The sequence below is a fragment of the Symphalangus syndactylus genome, chromosome 1 (assembly GCF_028878055.3).
Source record: "Symphalangus syndactylus isolate Jambi chromosome 1, NHGRI_mSymSyn1-v2.1_pri, whole genome shotgun sequence".
Lineage (NCBI taxonomy): Eukaryota > Metazoa > Chordata > Mammalia > Primates > Hylobatidae > Symphalangus > Symphalangus syndactylus.
Window position 1 is genome coordinate 99891046 of NC_072423.2, and position 25839 is coordinate 99916884.

The 25839-nt window shown below is 51.9% G+C and overlaps 1 protein-coding gene and 1 long non-coding RNA gene across 7 annotated transcripts in view; both read left to right on the forward strand.

Moving 5' to 3' along the window:
- NADSYN1 (NAD synthetase 1) overlaps positions 1 to 25839 on the forward strand; it is a 48574-nt gene that overhangs the window by 460 nt on the left and 22275 nt on the right. For 2 of the 6 annotated variants that reach the window (XM_063644771.1, XM_055271493.2), the window contains exons 1-10: positions 4065 to 4337; positions 6033 to 6093; positions 9341 to 9457; positions 14554 to 14607; positions 15183 to 15272; positions 18842 to 18893; positions 19674 to 19762; positions 19959 to 20076; positions 20785 to 20916; positions 25063 to 25137. In XM_063644771.1, coding sequence (XP_063500841.1) covers positions 4253 to 4337; positions 6033 to 6093; positions 9341 to 9457; positions 14554 to 14607; positions 15183 to 15272; positions 18842 to 18893; positions 19674 to 19762; positions 19959 to 20076; positions 20785 to 20916; positions 25063 to 25137 — 873 coding nt within the window. In that variant the 5' untranslated portion in view covers positions 4065 to 4252. Of the gene's footprint in view, positions 1 to 4064; positions 4338 to 6032; positions 6094 to 9340; positions 9458 to 14553; positions 14608 to 15182; positions 15273 to 18841; positions 18894 to 19673; positions 19763 to 19958; positions 20077 to 20784; positions 20917 to 25062; positions 25138 to 25839 lie in introns of those variants that run through there. The other 4 variants (XM_063644777.1, XM_063644779.1, XM_063644781.1 and 1 more) reach the window with 3 other exon arrangements.
- Positions 9464 to 12097, forward strand: LOC134737376 (uncharacterized). The gene is made up of 2 exons (XR_010122235.1): positions 9464 to 11368; positions 11872 to 12097. It is a non-coding gene; the product is annotated as an uncharacterized lncRNA (long non-coding RNA).

Consider the following 25839-nt stretch of genomic DNA (forward strand, 5'->3'; position numbering starts at 1 on the left):
CCGGACGCACGGGCCACGTTGCGAGGGCATAACCTGGGGCGAGGCAGCCCTGGAGGTGGGGGCAGCTGAAGGTGTCTGCTCGGGTAACAGGCCTTACTTACTGGCAGAGCGATCTGGTTGCCACGTCTCTGTGGCCCTCAGAGAGACATCATGTTTTCTTTTTTCCCTGCACCTTTTTGTTTTGAAAAATGTTCAGCATACAAACGAGTTGAAAGTAAAGTGAACACGCAGATTCCTAGATTCAGCAGGGGTGAGCAGGTGGCCACGTTTCATTTCTCTCCCTCTCTGTTTATATATGTGTATTTTTCTTTTTTCCTCCCCACTTAGCCCCCACCATTAGCTGCAGATACCGTGATACCCCCCTCCCAAATACTTCGGTATCCAACTCCTTAAGAACAAGAACCTCCTATACTACCAAAATACAATGACCACGTCAGTTCAATGCTGTCATCTATTCTCCATCTCCAGTTTCCCCCGGTTGTCCCAATAATGCCCTTTACAGCCCTTTTGTTATTGTTGTTTTGTTTTGCTTTTTTGAGACGGGGTCTCTGTCACACAGGCTGGAGGGTAGTGGCACGATTGCAGCTCACTGCAGCCTTGAACTGCCGAGCTCAAGTGATTCTCTTCCCTCACCCTCCTGAGTAGCTGGGACTACAGGAGCACACCACCACATGCTACTTTTTTTTTTTTTTTTTTTTTTGTAGAGACGACGCGGGGGTCTCACTATGTTACCCAAGCTGGTCTCGAGCTCCTGGGCTCAAGCGATCCACCCACCTTGGCCTCCCACAGTGCTGGGACTACAGGTGTGAAGCTCTGCCCTACAGCCCTTTTTTAAACCCCAGGATCTAATCAGGGAGCCACACTGTGCATTCAGGCTATGCACTTTTTTTGGCAGGATAATATACTACATAGAGCATGTTTTATCTTGTCAGAAGGCTGTCAACCTGAAATAACCAAACGGGTCAGAATTTAGCTTAAAGAGAGTTTATTTAAGTGTATAAAGTTTGAGGACAGGCTGCCTGGGAAGCACAGATTTTAAAGAATGGAAATCAGTGTTTCAAAGCGTAGATGTTTGGGATCATTTATGTAGACAAATTTTAGGGAAGTTTAACAGAATTTTAACATCTTTTTATGCATAAAGTTATAATCTGACCAGTTGAGGTGGTCTTTTTTGGGGGGAAGGTATATTTAACATTTTACACTGAAGATATAGGAGTCTGGTCTAAGTACGGGATAATAAGAGACAATCTATAATAAAGATCAGTAATTAAAAGGGGAGGAGGCCTGGTCTGTGGTCTCTCCTAGTCATTTATAAAACATAAATAAATGATAAAGAAAAACATTAGCCTATAATCTAAAAGACAAAATTGCAAACATGCTATGTGACCCAGTTTCTAGGACTTAACTTCCCTCTTGACATAATAAATTTATTTATTTTTATTTATTTATTTAAAGACAAGATCTTGCTGTTGCCCAAGTTGACATAATAAATTTCTAGAGTCCTAAAATTTTCTTTTTTAAGGCAACATATCACTGTGCTCCATGATTGATAGTGGGGCTCAGTGGTTTCTGCCAGAAGTCTCCAGTTTTCCTTTTGTTATTAATGAGTAATTGGTGCAGTGATACTTTGAGACTGTAAATATGCTGTTCCCAAATGACATTTCACCCAGTGAACTAGCATTTAATGAGGACTCTTGCATGAATCCCATATTTCTTGGGACAAAGTGTTAATTTTCTAATTTTATCATTCCCTCAACATTTATTAATAATTTATTTATTAGCAAGCATTCTTCTGTAGGGATTTCCTCTTTGATTTATTTTTTATCAGTATGCCCTAATGGATTTAGCTGACTGAGTTATGATCCTTACTGTATTGTCCTGTATTTGGCTAATGGGAGCCCCTTCAAATTGGCTTCTTTTTTCAAATGACATGTCCCTACCATCCTTTGAGTACTTATTTTCTGGGACAACCAGATGTTCAAGGATCCTCCCCTTCTCTGCCCAGTCCTAGCATCAGCCATTGTTGGCAGGAGATAATTTGAGCAGATGGTGTGGATTTCAGAAGCATGAAAACTACTGTGAGGATTAAATAAGTTAGCATGTATAACATTCTGGTGCTTTTGTGGAGTTTCCAAATTGTCATGAACAAGCATTACTTTATAGGCAGGAAAAAAGTGATTCAAAATGTGAAAACGGGTATATGTACATAAGCTAAAAATACAATGCTAAGCCCCCCATTGACCAAAGGGACCTTCTCCTGACCAAGGGGACACCAGAAAAACCTTAACACTGAGTTCCCAGACATGACGGGATGGGAGGTCAGACGCGCCTGGTAATAGTCCCCTGTTTTAGAGTTTGGACACCACAACTGGCCAGCATTCATGTTAAAACAGAGATCGTAAGACTGACAGAACAGACTCTGTGGCAATAAGATACCAAATTATAAACAGGACCCGAAGCCATGCTAGGCGAGGGTAAGTAAGGCACCCCACACTTAGAGAATAAACTATGTTCTAACGGCCACAAGGCTTTCTGTTTCTCTATTAGCCAAACACACACTAGCCTTGGAATAGGCAATATTAAAACAATTGCAGCTCCACTAGGTGCCGACTGACACTGTTTCACCAGCCATAACAGCTGTGATTGGACAAGAGACTGATTTCAGTGACTTTCTCCTGATAGGAGACCACCGACCAGCTGACCCCGCCGACCAGCTGACCCTGCCGACCAGCTGACCCGTTTATAGAGAGAGATGATGCACCTGCATGCCTTTGTGTCCTGAAAAGACCTTTTGCCATAAAGGCCCTAATTGTAAGATGTGTAAATGTTAAGTCTCCACCCCAAACTGAACATGGTTCATATATTACATGCTTTGCTCAATAAGAGGGCATGTGTCAGGACCACCTTCATGAATATTCATAGCTCCTCCTGTAACCTGTTGAATATGTATGTTTAGCCAATCCCTTCAGCATAGCGCTCCTGCCCCAACCCCTCCTCCTTGGAAGTGCCTGTCTCTGGCTTTGGCTGGAGACAGATTCCCAGCCTCAGACAGATGGCCGCCACCTTGCAGGCTACAACCGTTTACAAGAAATAAAGCCTTCTCTTTTTCCAAATTTGTAAATTGTGTGTTTTTAAACTAACATGAATGACAGAAGGAAGGATGGCCTCTTCAAGCAAGGATGGTGAGGCAGTTATTTATATGCGGGAAAAATGGATTCTACCGTGGGTGGACTAAAGAGGAAATGTGAAAAAATAATAAGTGAGAAACCGCTGGTAGTGAATCGGTGCAAGCGCCCTGGAGAAGAGACTTGGCAATATTTAGTAAAGTCAAACAGCACGAACCCTACTACTCTGCAAAGCTGCTGCAGGAACTGGCGGAACGAGGCCACGGAGGAAACCTTGCCGGAAAGGAAATTGCAGCAGTGCCTGTGTGCGTGCGTCTGTTGGCAAAACGCTGCTAATAACTTCAATGCCCATCCGCTATTGAATAAACCTGCTTTATTCCTACAGTGGAATGCCAAACTGCAGAAAAATAATTAAAAGAACGTATCTCATATTACAGGGGAAAAAATCAAGTTGCAGAAGCACATTCAAGTGCAGTTCCTGTAGTTTCAGAAAAGGCAAGCAGTGCGCTACCTGCGCTACTTACACACGTGGTACAGGAGTGAAAGGGGCAGGAGAGGGTTCCCAAGAATTCAGCGCCATCCGCCCAGGGAGGCGGGATTCCCAGCACGGAGACTCGATTGCTATCGTCTGCTGTCCCACGGGCACGATGGAGCGCTCCTACCGTACTCTCCACTTTTGGTGTATTTGGAACGTTTCATGCCGTATTAAAATAAAACATGGCTAAGCTGGTTGTGGGGTGGCGGTGTGGGATAAAATGGAGGGGTGCTGCAGCTGGGCGGTGAGCCCCCTGCACCTGTGCGCCTGGACGGGTTTACCCGCGAGGGCCGGGGCGGGGCCGGGGCCCGGGACGTGGGTGGAGCCGGGGCGGGGGCGGGGCCCTTCGCGGTGCCGCGAACTCTGCGGCCACCTCGCTGCGCAGGCGCGGTCGTGAGCTCCGCAGACGGGGCGGGGCGATCCGTAGGCAGGGCCTGACGCCGCGGTTCTCCTTGGCCGGAACCTCAACGGATGGGCGGGGAGGGGGCGGGGCCAGGAAACCCGGAAGGTCCGGCGCCCGAGCCGCCTACCTCGCTGGGACCTGGGTCTTGCTGTCCCCCGCTGGCCTCCTGCCCAAGCGACTGCGGCCAGGATGGGCCGGAAGGTGACCGTGGCCACCTGCGCACTCAACCAGTGGGCCCTGGACTTCGAGGGCAATTTGCAAAGGATTTTAAAGAGTGAGTCTGGGGCGGCGGGGGCACTGTGGCTGGGCCCAGGCTTGCCCGTGGCGTGCTCACAGCCTTGCCCTGGGAAACTCGCGGCCCTGGGCATGGGATCAGGTGAGATAATGGGCAATGACTCCGCCAGTGGTACGTGCTCAGGTCCTCGTCGGGAAGTAAGTGTTTATAGTTCCTGGGGACAAGCGATATACAAGGCACGGTTAAGAAAAGTCTGGCGGTTTAGGCGGGGGGCCTGGGGATGGACCCGTGTTCTGATATCTCTGGGGTCCCGTGGCTGGGGCTGAGCTGCCCATTCTCAGAGATATCTAAGTTGGACAGAATGGCTGCCCACTGGCGGGGATGGTGTGCAGAAACCAGAGATTGATGGTCTCTGGCCCCGTGGGCCTTCCTGGTGGGTGGGCATTGGGAGAAGGCGTCCCAGAAAGGGAAGTAGAAAAAGACGCCTGTTATCCCAGCACTTTGGGGGGGCCGGGGGTTGGAAATCACCTGAGGTCAGGAGTTCAAGACCAGCCTGGCCAACATGGTGAAACCCCGTCTCTACTAAAAATACAAAAATCAGCTGGGCGTGGTGGCCTCGAAGATAGGGTGTGGTTGTTGAAAGGTCACCATCTAATTTTCGTTCATAGGGACGCACCGTGGAGGATGAAAAGTTAAACTATTATACCTGCACCTAAATGGGCAAGCCTGCAGGTGTAGTCAGGTTGCAGCTTGTCTTGCACTGGTCTGCTGACTGCAAGAGCCTTTGCCAGGAACAATAGAAACAGAATGTTTCAAGAGATGGTATCTAATCAGTATGTGCTGTGGATGATTATTTTGATTATTATTATTTGACATGGACTCTCACTCTGTTGCCCAGGCTGGAGTGCAGTGGTGCCGTCTTGGCTTACTGCAGTCTCTGCCTCCTGGGCTCAAGCGATTCTCCTGCCTCAGCCTCCTGAGTAGCTGGGATTACAGGCGTCTGCCACCATGCATGGCCAATTTCTGTATTTTTAGTAGAGACGAGGTTTCACCATGTTGGCCAGGCTGGCCTCGAACTCCTGACCTCAAGTCATCCACCTGCCTTGGCCTCCCAAAGTGCTGGGATTCCAGGCATGAGCCACCGCAGCTGGTGGTTTTTTATTTTTTATTTTTTAATATCAACCTGCTTTCACCTCATTTGCTTAGAGCAAATCCAGTTGGACTGAAGAGGGCTGGGTGGCCAGAGCTAAGTCTCTACTCTGCCAGCGTCTCCTCCCTAGGTGCTTGTTAGAAGCTGCTGCCCAAGACCAGTAAGCTGATGGTGCCTGACAGTGGCACCACTGCTGGATCGTAATCCTCCAAGTCCTTTTTCCTCTAGATGGTGTTGGGCATTTCCTTGTTAATAAACTACCAGGGTGTGACTTCTTCCTCTTCCTCCGCCTCCTCCATGGTGCTAAGGGTCAGCCCTGTAAGCCCTCCCTGTTTCTCATTTCCTGCAGATATAAGCAGGTATATGCAAGTATAAGCAGGTGCAGGCATACTCATGTGTATACAGGTGTATACAGGTATATGCTGCCCTCTGCTGCCAGGCTGTCAACAAGAAGGCACAGAGCATTTTTGTTTGTTGTTTGTTTTTTTGTTTTTATCCTACCTACTGCAGCAGGTTGTTTCATCTGTCTTTGAATGTATAGGTGCTGAAATTGCTCCATTTTCTTTTTCTCTCTGTACTTATAGGTATTGAAATTGCCAAAAACAGAGGAGCAAGATACAGGCTTGGACCAGAGCTGGAAATATGGTGAGAACAGACACAGACACCCTGGGGTGGTCAGCTAGCGATGCCAGCATCAGTTTTCCCCAGCTGAGAAGGCAAGGAAGGAGCAGGGACGGTCCTGAGAGCTGTGGACACGCCACACCCGCTGTTGGGCCTGGTTAATGCCATTGAACACCTGAGCAAGGGCAGGCCCAGGGAGGCTGAATAAGTCTAGATTCCCATGTTAAGTAATTAAAAGAACTGACTTTTACCAGATTAAGGCCAATTTCAAAGTTGGGCTGCTTCTGTGTTACCACTGCCCTTTTGCTGTGGTCTGAATGTTTGCGTCCCCGCAAAATTCATATGTTGAGACCTAACCCCCAGGTGATGGAATTAAGAGATGAGGCCTTTGGCAGGTGATTGGGTCATGGGGTGGAGCCTTCATGAATGGGATTAGTGCCCTTACAAGAGAGGCCCAAAGGAGCTTGTTGGCCCCTTCTACCATGTGAGGACACAGAAGGAGAGAACCAGTCCTCACCAGATACCAAATCTGCCAGCACCTTGATTGTGGGCTTCCCAGCCTCCAGAACTGTGAGCAATACATTTCTGCTGTTTATAAATTACCCAGTCCAAGGTGTTTTGTTATAGCAGCCTGAAGGACCAAGACATCTTCCCAGGTTTTCATTCCGTGATCTCAGAATCTTTCCACAAGCAAGCATAGGTCATCGTTTTTTATATGCCTTTTTGTAAAAATCAAGAAAACGGATTGCTTATTTCCCTTCTTGTCCCTTCAAAAAAAAAAAAAGAGTAGCCACATTGTAAGTCTCTTGTAAGCGATAGTCCTTCCTCATTTTGGATGTCAGCTGCCATCTGTGCTCTGCTAGTTTCCCTTTGGTCTTTAGGCCCCTGACCCGTAGTGGAATCTGGAAGTCCCTCTTCAGTCTTTGCCCCCTGCCTTAGTGTGTGTTCTTGCTCCTGGGCTTAGAGTAAGCAGGAACTGTCTTCTCTTAGGAGGTTTTGTGTGAGTCCAGAGGCATCTTTCTCTAAGTCCTTCCAAGTTCCTTTCCTTCATTAGGTTGATTTCTCTCCTTAGAATACCACCTTCAGATAGGGCTGTTTCTCCTGTAATATCCAAGAATGTTTACTTTGTTCTTTAATTTGTCTTCATTTGATTGATTCTTTAAGAAATTCTTCACCTAAGTGCCAAGGGATCTAGGGTTCTGGGTTGTCTGAGATCATAAAGCTTCGATCCTCTCCTGGCCCCGTGGCCAGATCCTCTCCTGGGCTGGACTCAAGGCCTGATCGTCTCGTGAGCCTGACCTCTCCTGGGCTGGTCGGGGGCCTGATCCTCATGTCCTGTCTGCTGCTCGCCCTGGAGGAGCTGCAGTGGTGACAGCCCAGTCCCCCGGCCTGATGTTGCCAGATGCTTAGAGTTGACGTCTTCTTTTCTTTCTTCGTCCTAGTCTGTCTCTTCTATAAAAGTTACATCCACCTCTCTCTTTCCTCCAAATATGGACCTGTTTCATTTTAAAAGTGGGAGGATGTCTAACGAAAGGCCCCTGGGATGGAATATTTGCATCCAGCAGGGACAGGGGCCCAGCTGAGCAGGTCTCCACATAGCTCACAACCTGCTGAGCAGGCTCCTGTGAAATATTCCAACAACTTACAGAGAGGAAACCGAGGCAGGAGAGGAGGGACATCACTGAGCACACCGCCTCTTGTTCTTACTGGTTAGAGGTCCAGCACCTGATACACAGGGAGGGCCCAGTGGCCCTAGAGGAGGCTGACTCATGGACCAGACACCTTCTCACCTAGAAAAGTCAGCTGTTTCCTTTGAGCCAGTGCTGGAAGCTTTGGAAAGGGAAGTCTACCACCCAAATGGCCCCAGGACCAGCGCCTGCGATAAACTGTTCCTCCAGCTGCTGACCTGCCGAAGAGGTGAGAGGCGCCTGGACACTGGATGCCATGCAGCGGGACGTGTGGTGTTATAACGTTATTTGGTTTCACATGTGGGCCAGGACGCCAACAGGGCATGAAAACCCACGAAACGGATCCATTGGAGGAGAAAGGACATCTCAGGGCTCCGTTCCCTACTGAGGCATCTCCTGGATGCCTTTTCTATCTGAGAACTGGGCTTTTCCTCTTAGCAGAGCCAAGGCAGAGAGCAGTGCTTTCCCAGATACTGAAAATCACAATTGCTGGTTTTGGCGTTTATGCAGGTGTGTGCGAGGTTTGCTGGGCATTTGAAGTGTGCCTTCCAGGCTGATGTGTAGTAGAAAGGAGAACTTCTTGAAGAGTTATAAGTGTTCTACAAATACTCTATATTTTATTATGGGAACCCCAATATTAAGAAACTCAGCCTTTGCATTTAATGACACCACGGATTATCGAATTAATTCCTGTGGCTGCCGAAACAGATAGAAACAAACTAGAGGCTTAAAGCAACAGAAATTTATTCTCTCACAGTTCAGGAAGCCAGAAGTCCAAAATCAGGATGGCAGCAGGGTCTGGCTCCCTCCAGAGGCTCTTGGGGAGGGTCCCTCGTGCCTTTCCCAGCTCCTGGTGGTTCCAGGTGCTCCTTGGCTTGTGGCCTCATTGCTCCCATCTCTGCCTCCATCCTCACATTGCCTCCTTCTGTTCTCCCTGTCTCTCCTTTCCTTTCTCTTACAAGGACACTTGTCATTGGATTTAGGCCCACCTGCAAAAGCCAGGGTGATCTCATCTTGGGATACTTAATTCAGTTACATCAGCAGAGACTCTTCTTCTAAAATAAGGTCACCTTCGCAGGTTTCTAAGGTTGGGGTGTGGACAGACCTTTTTGGGGTTTATCATTCAGCTGACTACAAACATCTGTAGCAAGAAACGCAGGGGCAGCTTTGTGGGTGGTTTTTCTGAATAGTTATTAGTGATCTTCTTTGCCGAAGAATGGATTTCTGTGGGTCCAGCTTTGTTTCTTTGAGGTTCTTCTCTTGTAGATCAGTGTCATTTGGGCCACATTAACAGTTACAAGGAAACCCAAGGGCAGGCACTTCCTCATATGAGAGAGAGTTTTTTTGTAGTAACTTAAAACTCAGAGAGAGGAGCAGGGGCCGTGCTCTTCACTTTCAGTAAAGCGCATCTGGCTGTGGCAGTGGGTCTTATGCTGGCTGCTCACTGGAATCACCTGGAAGGCTTTGAGAAAACACCTGAGCCCCAGCCCCTAGACACGTTCAGACTGGACTGGTCCACAGGCCCTGCCCCTCCCCGCTCACCTGAGTTGTTTCTAGAGCTCACCTTCTCACTGTCTCTGCAGTGGCTACGGATGTTGGGATCATTATTACGAGTCGGACACCCTCTTGCACTCGTTTCAAGTCCTAGCGGCTCTTCTGGAGTCTCCCGTCACTCAGGACATCATCTGCGACGTGGGGATGTAAGTGCCAGTGTGAGTGTGGAAGGGCAAGCCCGGGACAAAGGCAAGCTCAAGGGCGTGACCCACCCAACTGGCCTCCATCCAGGGTGTGGAATGTCCACGTGTCCAGGGATACCAAAGGCCTTATGCTTGAAAAGTGGGTTTTGTTCCTATCTCAGCCCCATAAGCCACCTCATTTCCCCTGCAAGGAGGGAGCTCCTGGAAGCAGGATGTGTCAGTTCTTCCAGAAAGTCCTGTGCACACATCAGCAGACTCTGCACAAAGGGGAATGCAGCATTCACCCCATCCCGTGTGGAGAGCTTGACTCACATCACGGGGAGCCCTGGGGCTCGTTCCATGTCCACATGTCGCCACATGGTTCCCATGTCCTAGGCTGCATATGTGTAGCTCCACAAGGAAGGCCTCTGCATGTTCCATGCTGGTGTCTGTGCTGTGCCCTGCATAGCCGGTCCCTATAGAGGCCTCTGCACACGCTGTGCTGGTGTCTGTGCTGTGCCCTGCATAGCCGGTCCCCTATGGAGGACTCTGCTCGTGCTGTGCTGGTGTCTGTGCTGTCCCTGCATAGCCAGTCCCTATGGAGGCCCCTGCTCGCGCTGTGCTGGTGTCTTTGCTGTCCCTGCATAGCCACCCCCATGGAGGCCTCTGTGTGCACTGTGCTGGTGTCTGTGGTGCACTCTACATAGCTGTCGCCTATGGAGGCCTCTGCACGCTCTGTGCTGGTGTCTGTGCTGTGCCATGCATAGCCGGTCCCCTATGGAGGACTCTGCTCGTGCTGTGCTGGTGTCTTTGCTGTCCCTGCATAGCCGCCCCTATGGAGGCCTCTGTGTGTGCTGTGCTGGTGTCTGTGCTGTGCCCTGCATAACCGGTCCCCTGTGGAGGCCTCTGCACGTGCTGCACTGGTGTCTGCGCCCTGCTTTGAATAGCCGGCTCCCTGTGGAGGATGCCGTGCTGGTGTCTGTGCTGCACTCTTCATAGGTGGTCCCCTATGGAGGCCTCTGCGTGCACTGTGCTGGTGTCTGTGCTGTGCCCTGCATAACCGTCCCCTATGGAGGCCTCTGTGTGCGCTCTGCTGGTGTCTGTGCCGCACTCTGCATAGCCATCCCCTATGGAGAACTCTGCATGTGCTGTGCTGGTGTCTGTGCCGCACTCTGCATAGCTGTCCCCTTGGAGGCCTCTGCACACGCTCTACTGGTGTCTGTGCTGTGCCCTACACAGCTGGTCCCCTATGGAGGCCTCCGCACATGCTCTGCTGGTGTCTGTGCCGCACTCTGCATAGCCGTCCCCTGTGGAGGCCCCTGCACATGTTCTGCTAGTGTCTGCCATGCTCTGCGTCACCGTCCCCGTCACTGAGCCTGGCATGGAGTCCTTTACATCTCCTTCAGCCCCACCTCATCTGGCATCGCTTCTTCCTTGGCATCTGCCTGGCACATATTCTCCCGCCACTTGCGTGCGACCCTCACCGTGACATTTGTGGAGTGGGGCCTCTTCTAAGCAGCACATGGATGGGAATTTTAGTGCTCTGTTCACATGGATGATGCTAATTGGTCCTGTGGACTCTCTTAGTTTTCTTTTGCGGCTCTGATGAATTTCCATGGACACAAAACACACAAGCAACACCAGTCTTTTATCTAATGGTTCTGAAGGTCAGAAGTCAAGGGGTCAGTGGGTCAGCAGCAAGCCCGGTTCCTTCCGGAGACACTCCAGGAGGATCGTGTCCCTGCTTCTCTAGCTTCCCTGGCCTGTGGCCCCTCCCAGCTGTGACGTCACCCCGACCCCCACTTCTGTTGTCGCAGCTCCTCCTCTGACCCTCCCTTTTATGGGGACCCTTGCCATTATGCTGGCTGGCCCAGATTGTCCAGAATCATCTCCCATCTCAAGGCCTGTCACCTCATCACCCCTGCAATGTCTCAGGTATCATAACAGTCGCAGGCTCCAGCAGTTAGGATGGGGACATCTTTGAGGGGCTGAGAGTCAGACGACCACAAGGACTTACTCTAGTCACTTCACCAAGTTTTCTACTCATTAGGGTTTCTTTTTTTTGTTCGTTTTTGTTTTTGTTTGTTTGAGACAGATTCTCACTCTGTTGTCCAGGCTGGAGTGCCATGGTGCAGTCCTGGCTCACTGCAGCCTCGACCTCCTGGGCTCAAGTGATCCGTCCACCTCAGCCTCCTGACTACCTGGGACTACAGGTGCACACCAGCACACCTGGCTAATTTTTTTTTTTTCCATAGAGACAGGGTCTCGCTATGTTGCCCAGGCTGGTTCTTTTGGGTTTTGTCTTTTTGTTGGTTCATTTTTGCTCAAACTTTTCCTCTGCTGACTTTGAATTTATCTTCCTCTTTTCATTTTTCTACTTTTTAACACTTAAAATGGTAACCATCATATTTGAAGGTATTTTTTCTTTTGAAATCTAGCATTTTTCTGGACTGGAGGCTCCAATGAGCAAAACAAGAGTTTTATCATAATGTCACTGATAACTTCCATCCTGCATCGTTTCTTCAAACGGTCCTCCAGGAAGAGGGTGCTGAGTTGGGTCCCCGCCCTCTGTGGTTGGAGGTGCACCATCCTTAGTTCTGCTCCACGAGGGTCTGTCTTTATAAACAAAATAAAGAAACAGAGTGGTGAATAATTTTTTAAAAACGACTGTCTTATTTATTTGCTTTGCTCACTTACTGAGTTGAACTTTTTTTGTTTCTTGGTGATTTATAACACTCTTCAAGAGTTACCTGGTTTTTTGCCTACAACTGTTTGTGTCTCATTTATTTTGAGTCCTTTATATGTGAAACATGTCAGTCCATTCCCACATAAGGTAAAAATCCTTTTCCTGGTGCGTTGTTTGGTGTGTGACTTTGTTTTATGTGTTCAGTGGTAAAATGGTCACGTAGTGAAAGCGCCGCCCTGATCTGCTTTAGTTTGTTTCTGAGTTTGTTCTAGTGGCTTACTCCACTTAGAGATCAGATATTCATGGAGGGCCCGTATTTTATTTAAAACATCTATTTCTCTCACACTCTGGGCACACTTTGTCTAAGTGAGAACAAGTTTGTGTTCGTCAGGCATCTTCCATGGCAAGAAGAGGAGCAAGAGAGAGAGGGGTGAGGTGCTACACACTTTTTTATTTTTATTTATTTATTTCTTTTTGAGACAGAGTCTCGCTCTGTCGCACAGGCTGGAGTGCAGTGGTGCGATCTTGGCTCACTGCAACCTCTGCCTCCCGGGTTCAAGTGATTCTCCTGCCTCAACCCCCCAAGTAGCTGGGACTACAGGCATGCACCACCACACCCGGCTAATTTTTGTATTTTTAGTAGAGACGGGGTTTCATCATACTGGTCAAGCTGGTCTTGAACTCCTGACCTTGTGATCCACCTGCCTCAGCCTCCCAAAGTGCTGGGATTACAGGCGTGAGCCACTGCACCCGGTCACTACACACTCTTAAAACGACCAGATCTCATGAGAACCCACTCACTAACTGTCAGGAGAACAGCACGAAGGGGACGGTGCCAACCCATTCATAAGAACTCTGCCCCTACCAGGCCCCACCTCCAATGCTGGGAATTACAGATGGACATGAGATTTGGTGGGGTCCTGGATCCAGAACACACCAGAGAGGAACAGAAGCCATGATGGAGTGAGTCACTCGTGGTGGCTGCAGCCAGGACCGGGGTGGGCAGTGGTGCCCCTGCATGCATCTTGCCCTTTCGTCCCCATTTTTGGGAGGAAGAATCAAGGCTGGTGTCAACCAGAAATAAAATTCTAAGGCCCTCCCAACCTTTTGAATGAATCGCTTCTCTTGGAGGGGCCCTCCAAGGTTAACCTGAAAGACTGGTTCAGGCCATGACGGGGAGTGGGGGGTGATGGGGGGTGGGACAGGCCTCATTTACCCTCCTCCCTTTTGGAAAAGCCGACAAGCATGAGCATCAACACAGACCTTAAGTCTCATAAGAAACATTTATAGTCTGTTCTCTCTGAAGCCTGCTACTTGGAGGTTTCATCTACATCATAAAACTTTGGTCTCCACAACCCACTATCATAACCCAGGCATTCCTTTCTATTGATAACTCTTTCAACCAATTGCCAATCAGAACTGTTTAAATCCACCTATGGCCTGGAAGCCCGTCCCTGGCCCCCTCGAGTTGGTCCCACGTTTCCAGTTCGAGCAGTGTCCATCTCGTATGTATTGAGTGGCGTCTTCTGTCTCCCTGAAATGTGTACAAGCAGGCTGTGCCCTGACCACCACGGGCACGTGTGGTTAGGACCTCCTCGGGCTGTGTCAGGAGTGCGTCCTTCACCTGGGCAAAATAAATGTTCTAAATGGACTGAGACCTGTCTCAGATACTTTTGGGTTCACACCGGTTACTTAGCCAGTGGCAAGGCTGGAATCGGAACTCCACACCATCCACGTTTGGTTTTTCTTCCCCCGAAACACTTTTGCTGTCGGATCCACACCCCTGGCAGGCGCCTGTGCTTCTCTCCAACAGCGCGTCCTCTCAGCACCCCCATGAGGGTCATCTTCCCCTTGTGCTGCCCTGCTCTGACCCAAGCCTCCTGTCGGATCACTCTGGTCCCTACTCGAGTGCCCCGAGCCAGGCCGGCCTCTCCTGCTGTGGTCCCTTCATCTGCAGGGGGAGATGATAGGGTGTCAGCGAGGTGATGGGAGCATGAAGCCAAGGCCCAGTCCTGAGAAAGGGCCAGCCCGGAGCAGCGGGGTGGGTGGAAATGAGCTCAGGGCAGACAGGTGCTGAGAAGTGGATGCCTCAGGTTAGCACAAGGCAATTTGGAGGGGGAAGGGGAGGAGGCAGCAGAGGCTGGAACATTCCAGGAGGAGAGGGAAGAACCCTGTGGTGGAATGAATTTGCCCTTCATTGAGAAGAAGCTCCTCTAGACTCAGAGTCAGTGCTGCCTGGGTGGCAGAACCATCTCGGCTCATTTTAGCTTTGATTTGAGGGTGCCACAGAAGAGCCCTGCGGTTCTTCGAAGGGATCGGAGGAAGCTTCATATTAAAGTAAAATGCATGATTCCAGAGCTGCAGCCGCTGCCTCCACGTGCTCTGTGTTTTCATAACCGGGCAGACATGCGTGTACATCCCCTCTCTCCTGCAGGCCTGTAATGCATCGAAACGTCCGCTACAACTGCAGAGTGATATTCCTCAACAGGTAGGCTCCCTGCCCACCCCCCCACCCCCCGGGAAGGTGACTGGGGCCTCTCCCTGGCTGTCAGCCGAGGGCTGCCAGGACCTGTGCTGGTGCCCTGGGGACCCGTTGCTGGGAGGCTGCTTCTGGAAGTGCCCGGGCTTAGTGAGGGCCAATGCACCAGGCAGGTGATCCGGGTGCCTTTGCTTCTCTGGGTCTCAACCACCACCGAGACAGGCATCATCAGGTATCAGAAAGAGAGAGATGCAGAGGGTGGGGATGTGGGGACACAGGTCCTTATGGCCTGGGAGCCAGTCTGGGTGAGCAAGTTCCCTTGGAGCGCCTGGTCACCAGCTGCTAGGGAGGTGCACACCTGCTGGGGCTTAGCTGCTTCATCGTTGACTGTCACAAATGGATGCAGCCATGGGGACCTGAGTCATAGAAAGCGGAAGCCCAGAGAAGGAAAAAGATTTGCTCGGGGCCCTGTTCTCAAGCCAACTCTGCACGGCATCACCTTCTCCCTCGGTGGCACTGACCACCGCCAGTGGCATGTTCATCTCAGGAGCCTGGTGTGCACGGCCCTGTTCCCCTGTCTGCAGGAAGATCCTGCTCATCAGACCCAAGATGGCCTTGGCCAACGAAGGCAACTACCGCGAGCTGCGCTGGTTCACCCCGTGGTCGAGGAGTCGGTGAGTCGGGTGCCTGACTGCCCCTGGGATGTGTGTAGCCTTGGGTCCTGATCATGGGAGTGCTACCGGTGGAGGGTGTCCAGGTTCTTGACATTTTGCACAAAGAATGGGACAAAAAGCACAAACAAAGCAAAAAAAGAATGAAGCAACCAAAGCAGAAACTGACTGAAAATGAAATTCTCCTCCACAGGGTGGGAGCGGCCCCAGCAGGGGCTCAGGGCACAGTTACCCAATGTTCTGGGGTTTAAATATCCTCTAGAGGCCTCCCATCAGTTACTTGGTGTGCCCCATGAAAATGAAGAGGCTGAAGTGAAGTTGCAAAGTTATTTACTTGGTGTACGCACTATGCAAATAAAGAGGGTGTTTTCTGTCTGAAGTAGTTACAAATTATTTACTTGGTCTTAGAAAGCTGGGGTTTTGGGCCGGGCGCGGTGGCTCACGCCTGTAATCCCAGCACTTTGGGAGGCAGAGGCCGGCGGATCACAATGTCAGGAGATTGAGACCATCCTGGCTAACACGGTGAAACCGCATCTCTACTAAAAATACAAAAAATTAGCCGGGCATGGTGGCGGACACCTGTAGTCCCAGCAACTCGGGAGGCTGAGGCAGGAGAATGGTGTGAACCCGGGAGGCAGAGCTTGCAGTGAGCCGAGATTGCGCCACTGCACTCCAGCCTGGGCAACAGAGCGAGACTCCGTCTCAAAAAAAAAAAAAAAAAAAGAGCTGGGTTTTTCTGTTTGATTTAGTTCTAGGAAGTGCTTAGGTTCCCTGCCCCCAGACCCTATTCTACCTCAGCAGTGTCACAGATAGTGACTAGCTGGGGCCGATGGTGCAGGCAGTAAAGGAATTTACCAAGACAGTTGTGGGATTTTGTTGATAGATTTGGGGTTTTGTAGGATTTTGTTTATAGATTTGGGGGCCTGTTCCCAACACCAGCTACCTGGGATGCTGAAGTGGGAGGATCACTTGAGCCAATGAGGTTGAGCCTGCAGCAAACTGTGATTGTGCCACTACACTCTAGCCCAGACGACAGAACAAGACCCTGTCTCAGGAAAAAAAAAAAAAAAAAAAAAGATGTGTGTTAGTCCGTTTTCATGCAGCTGATAAAGACATACCCAAGACTGGGTAATTTGTAAAGAAAAAGAGCTTTAATAAACTCAGTTCCATGTGGCTGGGGAGGCCTCACAATCACGGCAGAAAGTGAAAGGCGTGTCTTACATAGCGGCAGACAAGAGAGAATGAGAGCCAAGCAAAAGGAGAAACCCATTGTAAAAGCATCAGATCTCCTAAGACTTACTGTCATGAGAACGGTATGGTGGAATCTGCCACATGATTCAATTATCTCCCACCAGGTCCTTCCCACAACATGTGGGAATTACAGGAGCTATGATTCAAGATGAGATTTGGGTGGGGACACAGCCAGACTATATCAGCGCACCTGGGGGCATGAGTGATCTGTGCCTTAAGGACATGTTCCTGGGTTGAAGGACAAAGACAGGCAAGATTTGATGCGGGGAGCACTTCCAAGGAGAGAGCAGCGCACGCTGGGGGCTGGGAGGTCCAGGCGATGCTCTGCTCCTTCACCTGGGTACTGTGTGCACTGGGCTTATTTTAACATCCTTTAATTACACGTGTGCCTTTGTACTCTTTTGCATAACATATTTTGCAATAAAACGAATCCATGAAGGAAGTCTGTGGCCAACCAGATTTTAGCACTTCTGCAGGAGCCAGCTTTTCCTGCTTAGGTGCCTGTGGGATGTCTCTGTCATTCTTGAGGTTCAGTAGCTCCAGCAAATGGCTTGGGGATTCTCCTCATTTTTTATGATACCCGGGAAGGTTTTTTGACTTCACATTCAGGGCTTCTTCTTTCAGGAAAGTTTACCTATTTTCTGCTTCCAAAGGCTTTCGTTCTTTTGCCTCCATTCTGTTCTTCAGGAACCTCGATGGCTGGCAAGTGACATGTCTGTGTCTGCCTGCCTTATCATTCATCTTCTTTCTAACCATCACTGTCTTTGTTTATTTGCATTTTTTTCTGGCAGTTTGATTCCCCTGAATTTGTCTTCTCTGCAGTGCTTTTCACGGGGCTCTATCCTGTGCTTTGTTTTTCTTATCTGCAAGTATTTTAAGACTTCAAATTCTTTTCTTAGTTGTAAACTTATCTCCTGTTACTTATTTGTGCTTTTTTGAGAACTTTTATCCGTTGATGTTGTCTCTAGGATTTCAGAGCATAAGTGTGGGGCTCCTGTTCCTTCTTCCCCATTCGTCTCATGAACGCCTCGGTGTCAGGTGTCACACTGGGCCCTCTGGGACGGTATTCCTTTCATCCCCATGGAAGGAGTGGCAGGAAGGTGAGGCTGGAGCCCACCAGAAGCAACTGTACATTTTGATTCACTTAGAGAAAGCTGAGGTTTCTAGTTCTCTGGGAGCTGTGCCGAATGATGACAAGAAATGATCATGTTCACCATGCCCCTGCTTTAGTAAAGAGTACTTGGCAGGCTCGAGGAGCCATTCCAGGTTCCAGGTCCTCTTAGGAAAACATAACTAAGGCCTGGTCCTTGCCTGCAGAGAGCCATCCTCAAGGTGTGCGCTGGCCGTGGAGCACAGCTGCAATGAGGAGGAAGGCCGGGTGCATGCCTGTCCTGCTGGGTCTTTGGTCTGGTGCCCAGGGCATCTTTGCATGAGTCGAGGGAAAGGTGCAGATGAAGGGAGAGATGTTTGGACGGTTCCCGCATTTAAAATGCATTTCGGTGCAGCAGCATCGCCGTCAACAGGCTACAGAGGGTGAATGGAGTGCTCAATATGGGATGGCGAGGCAGCTTGTAGTTCTGTAGGATATCTTCATGTCCCCGTTCCCTAAGTGGATGAGGGGGAAAGACATCATTGACTCAGTTTCTCAACTTTTAACATTTCTTAAGTAAAAAGAACTACTAAAACCATGCCCAGAAGGCTCCTGGGAATTCTAAGAAAACAAAAAGGAAACAGAGTTACTTGCAGGTCTGAGTGGTGCATCTCGTAACAGCCTTTTGGAAGTCAAATGCGTGAACCGTCTATTTTGAAGATTCCACCTCTTGGTGGAGCTTCTTGGGACACCTTGCGCTAAAGTTGGTATTAAACCCTCCTCCTGATTTCTTGAATTGAGAGCATCATTTTATTCCAGGGATGATACAGGTTTGTCATTGTGTTTCGGGTTAATGCCACATGATTTTTCTGATTCAGTAACAGCGATCAGGAATTCCACCCGGATTTCTCCATGGGGCAGTGTGGCCAGTTCTCAGCAAATCCCCTGTGACACATCTCAGAAAAGAACATGAGCGTGTGGGGAAACTGAGGCAGCCCACTGCTCGGAGAGCCCAGCCCACCACCATGTCACGTAGTCTCCGCAAGCCACCTTCATACTCTTTTCTTTTTACCTGAACGCGATTGTTTATTGCACTGGGGGGAACGCTTGGCAGTTCCTTTGCCAGTTCATCAGTTGGGAGGGTTCAGTTGGAGTTTTGTTTGAATGTAGCTGCCATTCCTCATTTGTCCTGAGACACTCATCCTCAGGTCCTCGATGTTTTCCTCTCCAGGCACACAGAGGAGTACTTTCTGCCTCGGATGATACAGGACCTGACAAAGCAGGTGAGTCTCTGGGTGTGAAGCCCGTTTTTCAGTCGGTTGTCGCTGTTCTCGGTCAACAGTGGACCGGGTGGGGCGGGAACCCTTTGGGATCCAGGTAACGGAAGGCACCACAGTGCGCACAGGTCCGAAACAGGAAAAGGAGGCAGGTTCCTACAGCGAGGGGGGGCGGTGGGGGCCAGGCAGCAGCCAGGGCGGCTCCTCCTTGCCTTAGGGCTGCTTTTCCTCCCTTCCCCCCCGCTCACACTGGCTTCCTCCTCTTCATTTCCTCCTTGTGGCAGAAGACAGCCTTCTCCACCCCCAGGGGCTCTGTTCTGACATTTAAGTGTTATCTAGACCGACAGCAAAATGCCCTACTCTCAATTTTGAATTCTAAGGGAAGGCGCCCTGGTGTCCCCTCTCAGCCACTGCCTTGTGGCTGGGAGTGGGGGCCGGGCTTCATCAGCACAGGGCAGCAGCTGCTTCAGTGTGATCACAGGACAGGGTCACTTCAGAAGCCGCTGGCCCCGATTGGCAGCCCCATTGGTGTCTGTGACATTCTGCCCCTTGGCTGCTCAGAGTACAGGCATCCCCTTCTTCTGCACATAGGCTCCTAAAGGCGCCTCTACCTGGCACCACCCGGTGTCTCATGTGCAGCCGCAGGACACCCACCTCTTCAGAATGTACGAGAGCCCAGAGCCAACTCCAGCTCTTGTGGCTGCAGGATGTCCGTGGCCCTAGGTAGTGCATGGCCCAGACAGGGGTGGCCAGCAAATCTCATGCACTCTTCTCTTCTAACTACAGGAAACCGTGCCCTTCGGAGACGCGGTGCTGGTGACGTGGGACACCTGCATTGGAAGTGAGATCTGTGAGGAGCTCTGGACACCCCACAGGTCAGTCCCACGCCCCTGTGCTGTCCAGTCGTCCACCTCACATGGGCCAGCTCGGAGGACCTAGGACTGCAGATGTCCTGGGGCCGTGGCCGTGGCCGTGGGCTGGGAGCTGCCATGGGAGAGTGTGAGAGGCCGCCCGGGAGGCTGGGTTGGAAGAGTCTGGTGACCTCTTCTCTTCACCTGCCTCTGCCTGCAGCCCGCACATCGACATGGGCCTGGATGGCGTGGAGATCATCACCAATGCCTCGGGCAGCCACCACGTGCTGCGCAAAGCCAACACCAGGGTGGATCTCGTGACTATGGCCACCAGCAAGGTAGGGGCTGGGCCAGGGAGCATGCACCACAGGGCAGGCGCTGTATCTCAAGCATTTCTGCATCCTCATTGCCCATCGCAGGGCTGGGCCCACACACGATGAATGTTCCGGGCTAGTAATTACGGCCTGGACTCAACAAGTGTGCCCTGCTGCCCTCCAGGGCTTCGCCAGCACAGCCCATCTCACCCACGCAGCCACCCTATGAAGCATCCCTGTCACCCTCTCTGCCGTAACCAGGAACTGGAACATGCTCCTCGTTCCTTGGCATCATGGCGGGGCATAGGGAACACCTGTATGTGTGCTGCTCCTGCTCTTGGGCAGCGAGACGTGCGAGGGGCGGTGCTGGTTCATCCTTCACGGTGCAGATGTGGGTCTAGCTGAGCCACGTTTGAGTCTTGGCTTCATCACACGGAGCTTTCTTTGGCTTGTCTGAACCTCATCATGCCTGAGGGAGGTGACGGGGTCTGCCTTGTAGGGTTGTTGTGAAGCAAAAACAAATGTTTTATGTAGAGCCTGGCACCTAGCAAGGCCAGGCTCGCCGCAGCTTCACAGGTCTGTGTTTCCCTATGCATGCGCGTTCTCTCTGTGGTGGTGGGGCCACTCATGTGACCTAGCGGGACTGGGGGGAGGTTCCTGTACTTGGGCAGGTGGCAGGTGAGGGTGGTGGACCACAGCTGACCACTCCGCTGTGGGTTCCTCCGTTTTCAGAATGGTGGGATTTACTTGCTGGCCAACCAGAAGGGCTGTGATGGGGACCGCCTCTACTATGACGGCTGTGCCATGATCGCCATGAACGGAAGTGTCTTTGCTCGAGGATCCCAGTTTTCTCTGGATGACGTGGTAATGAGCGGGCCTGGACGTGCCTGGAGGAGGGTTCCCTGTGCAGGGGCTGAGCTCCTGTCTCTCCCCTGTAAGCCGGATGCTTAGTGAGGGCCCCTGTGAAGAAGCCCCCGGGGGTCCCACCTGCTCCTGGCTCTCCCCTGTAAGCCGGGTGCTTAGTGAGGGCCCCTGTGGAGAAGCCCCCAGAGGTCCCGCCTGCTCCGGTGGCCTCTGATTTACCTGGTTGGTGAGGGGGGACTTCCCGCCCTCGGGTCTGGGAACAGCTGAACCCCGACACACGCTCATGGTACTGGATGGATGAGATTGAGGGCAGCTTATGAGTCCTGCGTTCCCACAGTGCAGGAGGAGGGCTCCGTGCCACACAGGGCCAGGTGGGAGTGCGCTCAGGAACCGAGGGGACAGCCCCCGCCGTGCGAGGCGGACGCTGTGGTGACGAGAGGATGGGTGCCGCCTGGCCCCTGAGGGAGGGTGTCATTGGTTTGTTTGAATTCTGCAGGCTGGCAGGGAACCAAAGCTGCTCCTTTGAACGGTCTAGGGATCCTGTGTTTGGTGAGGGGGCCTTATCCACGGGAGCAGAGCTGTCAGGGGAGCTCATGGTGAGGCCGTTCGAGGCCCTGTCTGTCTTCCCCCGGCATCGAGGCCGCATATACTCATCTGAGGCCTCACGCCACGCTGCCCCGAGTCCTGGGAAGCAGGAGTGGAGACCCCAGGAACTCTGGTCAGGGAGGCTTTGTTCTGTGGGGCTCTCTGAGCACACAATGGCCAGCTGCGTGGGGGACGGCCCCGGGGGAGCTGTGAGTTACAGGCCAGAAGCGCCATTGCTATCCCGAAGCAACACAGATATGTGGGTGCTCCGAGGAAGGAGATGACAGAGAACAAAGCTAAGAACCCTACCTGGCACATTCCCCACCAGCAACTGAGCTGCCACTTGGAATGGGGTTCAGGACCTTGTTGGGGCCCCAGATTCCTTTGGGAAGCTGATGAAACCTCTGCACATTCTGTGGCTAAAGATGCGCATTAGCACAGGGCAAGGCTTCCCAGGTAATCGTTATTGCCATGGATGCAAACTTCCTCCACAGAGAAGGGACCACAGATGGAAAGTCCTTGGAGTGGTTTGGGCCACTCTCCCTTCCTGTTGTTTGTTTGTTTGTTTTTGAGACGGAGTCTTGCTCTGTCTCCCAGGCTGGAGTGCAGTGGCGCAATCTTGGCTCACTGCAACCTCCGCCTCCCGTGTTAAAGCAATTCTGCCTCAGCCTCCTGAGTAGCTGGGACTACAGACACATGCTGCCATGCCCGGCTAACTTTTTATATTTACTTAGTAGAGATGGGGTTTCAGTGTGTTGCCCAGGCTGGTCGCAAACTCCTGAGCTCAGGGAATCCACCCGCCTCGGCCTCCCAAAGTGCTGGGATTACAGGTGTGAGCCACCGCACCTGCCCTCCCTTTCTGTTTTTGAAGCAAACGAGAAAAAATGGGCTGTTATTGCCACAAGTGGAAATCAATCCCAAGTGCACAAATACAACAAAAAGTAACTTTTAGTTCTGCCCCAAGCCGGCGTGGGTGGAAGCATCTCCACTCTCGGGCTCAGACCGCACGCGGGTCCACAGCGCTCCCTCCCACCCACAGCATCGCCTGGCTCGCCTTTGGACCCGACGGCCTTCCACTCTGCTCTTCTTGGGGACAGGCATTAGAGCAGCGGATTCACCAAGGCAGGGGGTCAGGCATTAGAGCAGCGGATTCACCGAGGCAGGCAGTAGCACGGGAGGCGAGTTCTGCAGTTAGCTTTGCAGGAGCAGGGCGAGCATGTGTCCTGGCATCGCCGACTCTGCGAGGCTGTCTGAGCAGTTCGTTGCTTTGCTTCCCCTGCATTCCCATCCTCACAATTCTGTCTAGTGCTTTCTGCACAGCATAGGCGTGGTCAGCACGGAGGCGGTTACGAAACCAAACCAGTTTCATAGTGGACCGAGTGAGCTTCACCCTGAACAAGAATTCCACGGTCTTTTCAGGGGTTTCTCGCACAAGGGGCAGGCAAGGGTGTGGCCATCTCCACCCCAGGCCCTGCTCTCCACGTGACAGCGTCCCCAGAGGCCTCCTTTCGCTTCATCGTTAACCACGACAGAGCTGGAAGGGCTTCGAAGAGAAGGATTAAGTTCCTGCTGACGGGAAGTGTGGTCCTCTCCCCGTTCCCCACGTCACAACCACAGGCACATTGGCGATCGTGTTGATTGGCAGGTGTGTTGGCCATCAATCACCTGTCCCAGGACCCCTGCAGGTTCCCGGCCCCACATCAAGCCACCAAATTGGAGTCCTTGGGGGTCTGTATATTTAGTGAGCACCAGGCAGTTGTTTCGTGCACTAGAATCCGGGAGCCGTTGCTTTACGCGTCTCTAGAATTCCTGATGTTGCCTGAGAGCTCCGTCGTAGGCTGCAGCCACAGGCTGGCTGCATTCAGAGTGGCAGTGCTGTCCTCAGGCTCAGGCCGCCGCCCTCCACCAGGTCCTCCGTGGTGCACCTGAAATGGTCAACAGAAGTCTTGTGACACGTGGAATCATTTCAGAGTCGCCCCCTTCTGCCTCCCGCTCGAGCAACAGACCTGCCGACCCCACCACCCTGTCGGGCCCGCATTTCTCAGGGTCTTCCTAATCCCCCGGGCTTTCCGGCTTGTCGTGTGCCTGGGGTCAGGCTGCCGTGTGGAAGGCTGTTAACCTAGCCTTGGGAAGAGTGGGATGGAGCCACCTTCTCATGGAACGATCCTTGCCTTCCCCCGTCTCCATTGTTTTATGGCTTCACACTTACCATGGCTTTCTGCATGGAAGTTTGGTGGCCATGGTGCCATCACTTTGGGAAGCAGCAAGAGAACCACAGGATGCGTGAATCGGTCTCCTTGTGTTCATGGGCATCTCCAGCCAGGTATGGCCCCCTGTTAGAGCGGTAGGAGCAACGGGCGCGCAAGGTGGCCACGGCCATCCTGTGAACCGCCGCAGTGGTGCAGGTGCTGCTCCCGCTGTCCCACACTCGTGTTTAGCAAGGCAACACTCAGGAACACAATTTGATAAAGATATGTTTTCATGAAGGAATAACCCCTATGAGTTAAAACCTCATTTCTGCATATACCGCAATTGGCAGAACCCCTACCATAGCCGGGTTCAAAGGCAGGGTAGTGTCACCTCCTGTGACACAGGCAGCATGTCCAGGCCAGGACCCTGGTGTGGATGCCAGGGCTGCAGCTCCGCCTCTGCCCTCCCCCAGCTCCATCCTCCTCTGTGTTGGCCTCAGTCTCAGGTTGCCTCTCCAGCTCCGCCCTCCTCTGTGTTGGCCTGTCTCAGATTGCCTCTCCTCATGGGCATGGTATGTGTGCAGCAGCTCCAGCCATCCCATCTTCACACAGCCACATGCAGAGGCAGCAAAGGGGCCCTGGCTCCCTGTGTGTCTTTTCGATGATTGGGTTGTTCCCAGAAGTCGCTGGCAGAGGCTTACTGACATGGGGGTGTCTTACTGATGGGTGTGTCTTACTGACAGGGGTGTGTCTTACTGACATGGGGGTGTCTTACTGACATGGGGGTGTCTTACTGACAGGGGTGTGTCTTACTGACACGGGGGTGTCTTACTGACGGGGGTATCTTACTGACGGGTGTGTCTTACTGACATGAGGGCGTCTTACTGACGGGTGTGTCTTACAGGGGGGTGTCTTACTGACAGGGGTGTGTCTTACAGGGGTGTGTCTTACTGACAGGCGGGTGTCTTACATGGGGGTGTGTCTTACTGATGGATGTGTCTTACTGATGGGTGTGTCTTACTGATGGGTGTGTCTTACAGGGGTGTGTCTTACAGGCCGGTGTCTTACTGACAGGGGTGTGTCTTACTATCTTACTGACAGGGTATATCTTACTGACAGGGTGGTGTCTTGTGCTGTGATTAGTGGGTCACTGGCAAGTGTCTGAATGCAGTGGAGGTTCTGGTGGCAACAGTGAGGGGGAAGGGCTGTGGGTCGGCCTCAATGTCATCACCCCATCCCTGGGCCCCCAGGAATCCAGGGGTCTCAGCCCCTGCTTTAGAAAGTGTGACAACACCTTTGACAGTGGCCAAATTACATGTGGGAGTGGAACAAATGGGAAATCATGGGTTCTCTTTGAAATTTCCTTCCCCAGGAAGTCCTGACGGCCACGCTGGATCTGGAGGACGTCCGGAGCTACAGGGCGGAGATTTCATCTCGAAACCTGGAGGTGAGTGCTCTAGTAGACACCTGTGTGAGATGATCATCAAAGACATGGAAAGTGGCCCCATTCGTGCGGGCCTGGTGGAGGCTGTGAGGGTGCAGTGCCTGAAAAGTCCGATGGGGAAGTTCCGGACTTACCGAGCATGGAAAGGGCTGGTGCTGCAGACGGAACCTGCTTCCATCTGTTCCCCGTCATCCTCTGCTTGGGCCAGGCCCTGAGCTGGGGTGAGCTGGGGACAGGCAGGCAGAGAGGCCGACGAGACAGTCAGTGTGCTAGGGGCTGCCACACAAGGAAGACCCGAGCAGCCTTGGATGGAGCCCAGGAAGGCCTCAAGGTGGGAGGTGGCAAGCTGGTCCCCACCTCAGCAGTCGGAGGCAAGGTCCAAGGCGCAAGCGAGCCTTGTCTGAGTCTGAGTCTGAGACCCTGGGATGCAAATAACGCCCGTCCTGCAGCCCGAGGTCCTGCTGCTGGTACTGGAGCTCTGTTTCTGCAGGACGTCATCACAAATAGGATGTCCAACTGAGCAGCTTTCATGAGACAGTGATTTTTGCAAACATTGAAGAAGTGTGATGCTCATAAACAGAGCGGACTCTTCTGCCATTTATTGATTGAGACAGGGTCTCGTTCCGTCGCCCAGGCTTGAGTGCAGTGGTGCCATCACAGCTCACCGCAGCCTGGACCTCTGGGGCTCAAGTGATCCTCCCACCC